Raw genomic sequence first — 10976 nt, 5'->3', positions numbered from 1 at the left:
TGACTCAGACAGACTTCTCAAGCACACAGATTTAATGACTGTTGCAAAGTAACAGTGTCTCCAATCCTGAGAATTTTTGAAGTTTTAGAAGCAATTCTTTTTGCTGCCATCTGGTTTTAGGTTTTTATAACTTAAAAAATAAAAATTGACGTTTACGTTGATCCAAGTTTTTCTTGGTGAGGTTTTTTTGAAACAAAAATTTTTTGTGGTCATGTTTGAGAAGTCTCTAGGTTTTTGGGTTGTACCAAATAAGTTGTGTAACTTGCACATTTTTGAAAGTGAACACCTTGGGTTTGTTTAATTTTTTTTCTTGTTAAACAAATTTCATCATAAAAAGTAATGGAAATATTATGAACAAACTTAGTATTCAAGTCAAGTGATAGTTACATATGATTGCTGTTACTACTCTATGTGTAATGTGAAATTAATGTCTTGGATATGGTTAAGCTGAAGTGATATGATACTGCCTAATAGGGTGGGAAATGAGGTATAATGTGATAATTGTTGCTAATCCCATCCTAGCCTCCCTCCAGCTTTAAACAAAACTCGAATTTAGATTCGTGAGGTAATACTGGATGGCAGTTTTGATCTTCATTGTATGTAAAGCCCTACAGTTACAGAAATGAATTGTAGCATTTTTTTATTATGCTGAGCTCTGTTCTGTCGTATACAAGTGTTTGTACTGTAAGAATATTACTGCTTTTCAAATTTGTCATAAATACTTATCAAGTAATGCAATCAGTTTACTCACTTGCCCTGTCCAATCGTGATTGAAGATAATGAGGTAAAAATGGTTTTATTTATTTGGCAGACCCTCCCCAAAAACAAAAACAAACAAACAACTTTGCCTGGGGTGAGTAGGAAGTCCAGTTTTTCCAAAGCTGTAGTGTGTAACACAATAAATATTTTGTATGTCTGCCTATTGGGAACGTTTTAATTTAAATTTGGTTATATAAAAACAATGTTATTGAAGATATGAGTTCACATGAGTTAGTTAAGGTTCATATATTATAGTAAAAAAAAATTACAATATCCATATACTTTGTCATTCAGAAGTGTTTTTTTTTCCTGAGGGTCTTGAACTATTTAGAGTAATTGTTTCTTCAGACCTGTATTTATATTCAAAAGGAAGCAAGAGAAGGAAATTCTTTTCACATAGAATGTTTGTCTGTGGATAAAATAATGTATATATGTGCAAAGTAATTTACAGATATATGTACACCTATATGGATTAGAGCATGGTGGTTTGCTAAGGGTGTAGTCAGCCTCTAAGTTTCTAAAAGGAACAAACTGACAAAGTACACCACAGATATCTTAAATTGGTGTTTTAGAGAGTTTTTGATTACACATGCTGCACTGCAATAATAAGAAGTAAAAAAGTTTAGTTTAAGCTATCCTTAATTTTATATTTTCTATCTTTGTGTTTGATAGTACTCAGTCTTAATGTGTTCAAATTTTTTTTTTTTTTCATCCCGTGGATTTCTTGGTTTGACAGTTGTGGGTAGAATATGCATGGAAGTTATCTAAAGTTTTGTATACATATAATTTTAATTTTTGTTTCATTTTATCTGCTGAAGTGTTGGCTGATATATCTTTAATTTTAGCCTTTGAAGAAAGGAGAGAAGGAAAAGAAAAAGAGTAATTTGGAGCTTTTTAAAGAAGAGTTAAAGCAGTAAGTTTGGCTAGTTTCTGCTGTAAATAAAGAAGATGGAAGGTTTTGACCTTGTTTTTACAGACAATATTTAGGATTATTCTTGTTAAGCTGTTGCCCACAGAAGTTTTCTGTTTTGTTTTTTCCCCAAGGGCTTGTGGAGTAGTATAACTTAATTAACAATGGCAATGATAATTGAGTACTAACCCATGCAGGTAGATACTTGGTATAGGTGTCTGTGTCTGTGATTTGTCTGCATAATCAGTTGCCATCTAACTATTTCTCTGGTATTCCGTATTACTTCTGCCCTGTCTTATGCTGATTTGTGATAGGAAGTGTTTACCACTATTGCTGAAAAGGACTACTCCTTTGAAATCTGGTGTCCACCAGATGCTACAAAATTATCAGAAACCAAACTGAAAAAGTCTGGTATGCTGGCTTATATCTTTGTCTGTTAAATTAATGGATTTCTCTGCATGTCAGAGATGTTTGATTGTGACCTTTTAAACAGTTTGGTACTGCCTTCCTAAGCAGAAAAATCCAGAGCAATTAACCAAAAAAAAAAAAATTACATAAAAATGTATGAAGTATTTCAGAGTTCCCTGTAAGTGAATGAGTTGCTATGTTTCCAAAACTACCAAAGAAGATTTTTGGATCTGTTAGGTGTGAATAGAAGCTTTGATGATTGAATAAACCAGGATAAAAACCAGAAACAGGTTTGTTTTCTTTGACAGTTGCTGTCAGCATGTTACTTGGAACTTGGGATAAATTCTGTTATAAATTAGCAAGTGTTAGCCTGTAAATGAGAACACTTGTTAACATGGTCTCATGCATTGTTAAAGATAGTGAAAAAATAGCAAGACAACTACATACTGTAACAGATCAGGATGTTCAGGTTTTGGTGTTGACTTTTGTCTTGATGGGAATGTAGAAAAGTAATTTGTAGCAAACTGAAATGTGCATCAGACTCAAGAAGAATAAGAAGTTTTGCCAGTGCCTCTAAAACTACACCCAGAGGTTGAGCTTTGTATTAATGTAGAAATAAGACTTGTAATTAACATTCAGTGATGTACTTCAGCTTGCATAATTTTAAAAAACAAGCTGTACAATGCCTCAAAAAGCAGATTCTTGTACTCTTGAATGTATAAACCAACAGAAAGCATCACGTGTATTGAGTGTAACTGAGTGCCATATACTTGCCCTGATTACAGATGGAAAACAAAGTAATCTATATGCATTAGGAAACTATATGTACTGCATTATAAATCCATAAATTGCTCTTGTGAGTAGTATCTTCACTATTGTCTGTTCATTAGTTGCTGTAAATGAATTTGTCAGCCTTGTATTCCTGGTACACAGTATCTTCACACCAGGATTTAAGGGCAGACTACAAAGAACCAAAGAGCAACTTCTCTGACTACTATACGCAGAGGTATAGACAGTCAGAGATAAGGTTGTGTACATTCTGGTAATACTCCTGTGGGCATATCTGTTACCCTACAAGGTGACAGCTTGCATAAATAGAGAGCGAAGAAAAGGTAGGAGGAGAAACCAACAAACACTAAGGAGTTGTTTGCATCCTGAAAAGTTGCCCGAATGATCAATGGACCTCTGGCAGTTGGATGTGGAATTCAGGTCATTTTTTCGGAGCGCAGTTCTTATTTCTGGTCTTGTAATCTGCTTCTCAAACCAAGTTAATTTTGTTTGAGATTAGAACACCCTAGCAGTATGAATGAGGAAGCATGCAGCTGGAATAATGCTGGTAGATATATCTCATTTGATTAAAGAGAAATTCAAACATACTGTCCATTCGAAATTTTTAACAAGCCTATAGTTCAATATTAAAAATTCTCAGAATTCTGCAGTTACATAGAATAAAAACCTCAAAATGATACTGTTGCTTACATTAAACTTTTTTTGTAGAATACAAGAGGAGCGTGATGAAAGACATAAAACAAAAGGTAGATTGAGTCGTTTTGAACCACCCCAGTCAGATTCAGATGGCCAGCGTCGTTCAAGTAAGTAGATGTTATTTTTTATGTTTGTTTGGGAAACAAAATTTTTAGACTGAAGTATATCTATTTTTCTTCTATTTATTCAGTGGATGCTCCTTCAAGAAGAAACAGATCATCTGGTGGTAATATAGATTCTTTTCTTATTCAGTATAATGTTGTCATTTAAATGCATAGCAAAGATTATGACTAATTTTTTTCTGTTTTTTTTCTCCGTCATTGTAGTACTGGATGATTATGCACCAGGGTCACATGATGTTGGAGATCCAAGCACAACAAATTTGTATCTTGGAAACATTAATCCTCAAGTAAGTTTGGAGCCAAGAAGGGTAATACAGTGTTGGCATATTTGGATCTAGCTGAATTTTTTCCCCTCCTCTTTTTATTTTGTTTCTATGTTTATATGTTTAAAACCATATACTAGGTACAACTGGTGACTGTAGACGTTCATTTGAATAAGTGCTCCATATGTGACGCCACAAAAGTTAAGGTTTAGATTATCAGTTACTAGATGCAAAAATGCACAGTTAAAATTATTTTTCCATGGTTATGTCCTTGCAGGGTGGATCATATCTCAAAAATTTGAGCATGCTCAGTTTTAAAAAATTATCATTTTTGCAATAGATTGCATTGGGGAAGTATCAATGAAGTGTTGTTTTTCAAGAAACTCAGAAAATTAAAATCTTGAGATTTGGACAACAATATGAAAGTGTTTTAGAAATACAGGGACAAGATGGTAATTTTTACCTTTTTTCATGCAGATGAATGAAGAGATGCTATGTCAAGAATTTGGACGCTTTGGACCATTAGCGAGTGTAAAAATTATGTGGCCAAGAACTGATGAAGAAAGAGCAAGAGAAAGGAATTGTGGCTTTGTTGCCTTTATGAATAGGAGAGATGCTGAAAGAGCACTGAAGAATTTAAATGGTAAACAGATTTCTCAGTTCAGAATTGTAGTTATCTGTGTGGGAATATTGAAGAGTAACTTTAAGCATATCTTCAAGTTGTTTTATCAGACTGGTGATAGGTGTGGTGTAACTCAAGTCGATATCACACTGGCGGTGATTTTTGGTTTACACTGACTGTTTTACTGGTAGCTGAATGCCATCAAACTATAGCATAAACAAGGGCTAGAAATAACTGGTGGCTTTTGCTGTGGGTGAGGGTAAACTTACTCAGTGGGAGGTATTGTTTGATAATCTCTAGTGTGTAAACAAACTTTTAAGAAGGAGTCTTACTGGTAGCTGTTTACCAGGAATAACTTTTTTTGTGAATAAATTTAAGTAGTGCATAGGATATACTTAATAATTGGCCATAAATATGTTAGGGTTTTTGAATAATGGCTAAATTAGTAATACTGAAGAAGTAACTGTACTACACCAGACATGTAATTTTGAATATGGTCTATCTTGTTAATCTTTTATTACAAAGAAAGAAAAAAAAGAAAAAAGGAAAAAATATGTTGCGTGATAAAGTTATGTCCTTACAGTTCAGGAAGAGCTTGAAAATAAAAAATTGGCATTCTAGACAGAAAGGATAAGAAATGAAAGGTTGCCCTTGCACAGCTTACTCCAAATGGTCCTTTACTAGGACCATTAGGAAGCAGGTTTACACTACATAGGGGTTCTGCTTGATTATTACATTTGGTTTTGAATTACATTGTTGGAAATTCGTTATTGTAAACAAAACATTTTGAAGAATCGAAGAGCAGCAATAATGTAATAAGAATTACTCTGTTCATTTTGACATGCTAAATAAATATAAAATTTAAAAATTCTTTTTCCCTGAACAAATCAAGATTTTTTGTATCGTAGTCTCCTGAAAACATACATTGGGGCAAGATTAACAATGTATTTCATGTAATAGGCTTTCATTTGCATGTGAAGTAGTCTGATAGACATGATACACTAATCAACAATGTAAGCAGAAAATAAACCATGGCAGGCTAAATGCTACACTGACACGAAAAAATCTTGAGCAACACAGAAGAAATTTCTAACATAATGGTGGTTTTGTTTTGGTGTTTTTACTTTCACTTTTTCAGGCAAGATGATTATGTCATTTGAAATGAAGCTAGGCTGGGGCAAAGCTGTACCTATACCGCCACATCCTATATATATTCCACCTTCTATGATGGAGCATACCCTCCCGCCGCCTCCATCAGGACTTCCTTTTAATGCCCAGCCTAGGGAGAGGTTGAAGAACCCTAATGCTCCAATGTTACCACCACCAAAAAACAAGGAAGATTTTGAGAAGGTAACTTACAGTACCCTGGGCCATATCTCATTGTTAAATAATACATCTGTGACAGTATTTCAATGGCTTCATAGATTTGCATTATTCAGGCTGACTTTGGCGGCCCTAGGTGTACAAATTCACTGGCTCCCTGCTGTAGCTCAAGGGAACCTACTTAATTCCTGCAACTCTGTTTCAAGTCTGTGTTAGGGTACAGTATATTGGGTCTTAATTTATTTTAGTGCTGCTTTAAATCTGGCTATCATTTTCCCCCTCCAGGCTCCCTGGATTTTTTTCTTCTACGTCCCCCCCCTTTTGTTGGCTGCCAAATTGCAGTATCTAAACTGGTTTTTTTAGAGAAAATACTACGTTTTAATTTTGTTAGCATTACTTTACACTAGAGGAGTTGATGTATTTTGTGTAGAAGGTAATTAATCTGGACATTGAGTAAGTATTTGATGCTACTAATGGAGTCAGTTTTCAACCTTTTTTTTTCTGGAATATTAGCTGGTAAAAGGGTAAGTATCTTGTAACCACAAACCAACTTGATTTACATTTGTAAGAATTAGTGATTCTTTGAATGACACTTAAATGTTAGGGCTGTTTTTTGTATGACTTGGGAATAAAGTAACACCGAAGTTGTCCAAGTCAAATAGTTGAGAATCTTTTCATATTAAGAACTCTTTTCTTAATTATATTCAGTATAGTACCTATTCAGTGCATCAATGTACATTCTGACAGGAATGTTCTGATACTTTGCAATTAGTGAACCTTTATGGTTCACTCACACAACCATTTGCATTTTGTGTAATTGCTTAGTTATAACTTCACAGCAGTGATTGCCTGCAAAACTTGTGATAGATGTGTAGTATTTTCATTGCATATGTATATTTTTGCTTGTTACTTGTTAACAATACTCACATATTCTATGTTTATTATCTGATGTGACTTCATATACAGACTCTGTCGCAAGCCATAGTCAAAGTGGTTATCCCAACAGAAAGGTACATGTTTTTCTTTATTATTACTGATCTAAATATAGAAAATTTCCCCTTCGGACTTTTAAAGAAAAATGGTGATGTTGAGGAAAAGGTAATGGCTTGACTGAGCAACAGTTCTTTCATCACACTTGAGAGAAATGTATGTGTTTTACAGTTGTCATATCCTTATCTTAATAACTCTTTTTTTTTAGTGAGGATAGATTTAAATAATACCTTTTGCATTTAATTTGAGCGCTAGAAGTAGTTGCAGGCTGATTTTATGAGTGCACACAAATGTGAATTAAAGTGAAATAGCTAGTCTTAGAGACGCTAAGTATAAGTCCTGGCATAAACTTCTGATTATTTCATAGCTAGGATGCAGCTGTCTGGAGTGTGGTGCTGTAGTTTGTTTGGTTTTTTTCTCTTCTTTTAAATTTTTTTTTAATTGTACAATTTGTGACCAATTCAGTTAAAAATCACTTCTGATTTCTGCTCTTTCTTTTTTTTTAATGTGCCACAGTTAATAATTTTTCTGTCCTAAAAAAGATAGTTTTGTATTGTAAGGATATTTCATTTTGGTCCCTGTCAGCGCTCTTACCTTCACACTAGTCTAGGTATGCTCTTGCTCAGTTGAGCTAAAGCCTTTTCCCAAACATAGGAACACAACACTGTTTTAAAAGTAAATAAGCACAAAAGATTGCCAAATTCTCTTTGACATTGGCCTTGGTGAGCAACACCAGCTGAACTGTCTGCGGCAGCGGGGGACCAGGAAAACATCATGGGATGGATTGGGAAAGTATACAGTTTTTGACCAGACTTTGGTACGATCGGCTCCAATAAATGTGGTTTTATTATAACTGAAAAACTTTTTTTTTTGTTGGCCAACTTAAGCTAAATGACATTTTAAAATAATGCACTTAGAACTATAATTTTTTTTTTACTACACTTTTAATTGTCACAAAGTCCCTTTTTTCCTTTTTTCGCGTGTGTGGGGGGAAGACAGACGTTTGTGAAGGGAGTTACAGTGTAGTATATTAACATACTTGTCAATAGACGCTCAAATGCACTAGTATTTTTGATGAAATTTTAGGGCAGTACAATTTTTGTTGGGTAGAGACATAATAATTAGAGCGACCAGAAGTCTTCATTTGAGAAACATACTGAGCAGTAGAACAAGTACTTGTAAAACTGTACAGTGTTTACAGAGTAATTAGCTTTCAGAAAAATATGTTTCCATTTTATTTACTGTAGCATTTTGAAAGCTTGTATGATAAGAAAAGCTCATGTTAATTGAATTGTATTTGAAAGTACTTTTTGTTTTTTTCCTGATGACTTTGAAAAGTGCTAATGACAATTGCTAGGACTATTACACAGTGTATTGCATCATGCAAAAATTTTGACTGACTTCAGTGAGATAATGTTTAATTATTATGCTTTTGTTTGAAAATTTTCAGTACTGTTTTTTAACATTTCTCACTTCTTAATGTTTACTAAACAGAAAACCTTGAGTATATGCTATCAAGTGTTTTTTCTGAGAAACTAACTTTTAGGTGGTCATGTCTTGCATACCAAAATGCACGTGACACCCTCTTTCACATATGGCATTACTGAATCTTTTTTCATACATCCGAGGTCTTTCCAAAGCAGATATTCCTGTTCAAGCATAATCTACTCTTTTGCAACTTTATTGTTCTCAGTGAAGGAAAAGTTAGATGAAAGCTGGTGGCATTCTGCAGGAAGCCAAAAATAATCACACTGAACTTGCTTTAAAATAAATGCATGGTGTAATAGTTCAGAGGCTTGAAAGCTAATTGCGTTTTTTTTCTTACTGATGTTTTCAAATACAGTTCATGTGAAAAGAACAGTCTTGCTATTTAGACTTTCAGAACCCTACTTTAAATAAAATGGATCAGAATTATTGAGACTATAGCCTCTCTACATTGTTTCTGTAATTATAAAAAGCAACAGTCAGGAAAGTTCACGTTTTTGCATAATATTTGAGGTAAATGTAGCTACTGTAAAACAGAACATTTGCTAAGTTTGCAGATGGCAGAGGCAGGTTTTTTATTACTTTTTATTACTATGATTTTAAGGTGAAATTTTTTTTTATCCAGTACATTATATCCATGGCAGAACTTTGAATACTCATGGTAGAAAATCACCTCATAAGAAGTAATAGAAAATTCTTGAGCTTTTCCATGTAACAGATTTTGATTTTTAATATTTAGAAATTGCTAAAAGGAGGTCTAGTGAGATATATGTAAAGAACCATGTAAATCTTTTTGTTACATCAGAGAAAATAAATATTAAAATCTGTAATTTTTTTTTTGGTTTGCATCACATTCAAAGGACACGTACTGAAGCTTTTGGTATATGTAGGTAATCTATACTTGAAAATTCAGGATCCTGTTTCCAAAAAACCCTCAAAGGCTGGAAACTGACAATCACTATTCTTTATAAAGCTTATTTGAGTGTCTTCTGTTATCATGCTTATAAATGGCTCTGCACTTTCAGATGTGGCTTGAAAAATATGCACTTCACATCTGCTTCTTGCCTGTCTCAGGTTGTAGTGCTGAATGAAACGAATACAGTTTGGTTTTGTTTGGTTTTTTCTTTCTTTTTTTTTTTTTAAAATTGTGATTTGGCTCACCTGAATGTATGAGGGAGGAAACATTGGATGGTATGACACAAAACGATGGCAGTTTTGTTGTGTGCCAATAGTTGAGTCTTGACGAAAAGGAGATTATCTAAATTTAATAAACCATTACCCTATTGGGCATCAAGCAGGCTACTTGCCTTTCCTTTCATACTTGAATAGTTTGAAAGCTGGATGCAGTTTCTGTAGAATATTCAAAAGTATGTGTGTTTAATTGTGAGCATAATATTCAGCCAATTGTTCCTCTGTAGAAGTTTAGCTAACGCTTTGGTCCTAGTTCTGGACAATTCAGAAGAAGGCTTAGTTTTTGACAGTTAATTGTACTTTGGTGTTCAGCTGCCCATTTTTATGTGTAAAGACTATTAAGCCTCTCTAAGCAAGAGGTGGTTGTAGGCTAAGCTGTGGAATTTCAGGGAAGAGGTCTCCTTAAATTCTTACTCCACCACTCCTAGACGTTTTTATTCTAAAATGCCCATGTCTGTGATGCAAGGCTGTAATATCTGTAATATCTTTATCTTATATTTTATATGGTTTTCTTAACAATACAGCAAAATAATCTCCTGCACAGTTGTAGTATCTTAGGTGGAGTGTAGTTTTATATAGTGTTAGGTCTGAATCAATTTTTCCTTAACTGTGTTGTTGTTGTAGGAATTTGCTCGCTTTGATACATCGTATGATAGAGTTTGTGGTACGAGAAGGGCCTATGTTTGAAGCCATGATCATGAACCGAGAAATCAACAATCCAATGTTCAGGTGCTTATTATATTGCTTCAATTTGAAATAGCACTATTTTCACTGTTGCTAATATTTTGCACTTCTGAAATACTGATGAGAATCGTTTTTACTGTGTCTATATGCAGATTGACATTTTACTTATTATACAAATGTTTATGCTATTTTTTATGAAAAATGCACTTTTATTCCAGTTGTTACTAATGTACATATCAATAAAATGCTATATACATACTATAATGTACATTTGTACATTTATTAAAAATATATATAATAAATTTACACTTAATGCCTTCTTTTCTGAGGGATTCAAAGTCATCAGTGGAAGCAGTAGCATAGATATTTAAAAAGGAAAAAAAAAATCCTCTCGAAACAGACAGACCAACTCAGTGTAGAGTCCAGTCTCTTGGAGCCTAATTTCTAACTTTTAGCAAGAGTTGGGTGTCTTTTTTTTCTTCGATGTCAATGCAAATAAGGTTAAACTTAACTGACGTAGTGAAGCTGTCAGAATTTCCGGCTCTTGGCATTAATGGAATAAAAAAGCATCAATTCCCAAATTTCCTGTGAAAAGCAGACTTTGCCTTTTTCAGGGAAATACTAAATGATGTTTTTAAAATGTGTTATTTGCATTCATTATATACAAATTGAGAAGACAGGCAGTTCAAATATTCTGGCCATTAAAAATGGGCCGCCTTTTTCCTCTCCACCTC

General features: G+C 33.8%; 1 protein-coding gene across 1 annotated transcript in view; it reads left to right on the top strand.

The window, feature by feature from the left end:
* The window catches only part of U2SURP (U2 snRNP-associated SURP domain containing), a 37192-nt gene that overhangs the window by 2026 nt on the left and 24190 nt on the right, over positions 1-10976 (top strand). The window contains exons 4-11 of the mRNA XM_010138363.1: positions 1605-1672; positions 3575-3669; positions 3753-3785; positions 3889-3971; positions 4425-4590; positions 5708-5919; positions 6859-6902; positions 10183-10287. Of these exons, the coding sequence (XP_010136665.1) occupies positions 1605-1672; positions 3575-3669; positions 3753-3785; positions 3889-3971; positions 4425-4590; positions 5708-5919; positions 6859-6902; positions 10183-10287 (806 nt within the window). The remainder of the gene's footprint in view (positions 1-1604; positions 1673-3574; positions 3670-3752; positions 3786-3888; positions 3972-4424; positions 4591-5707; positions 5920-6858; positions 6903-10182; positions 10288-10976) is intronic.

This window comes from Buceros rhinoceros, unplaced genomic scaffold (genome assembly GCF_000710305.1).
Source record: "Buceros rhinoceros silvestris isolate BGI_N320 unplaced genomic scaffold, ASM71030v1 scaffold6566, whole genome shotgun sequence".
Taxonomy (NCBI): Eukaryota; Metazoa; Chordata; class Aves; order Bucerotiformes; family Bucerotidae; genus Buceros; species Buceros rhinoceros.
This window is presented reverse-complemented; position numbering and strand designations above follow the sequence as displayed.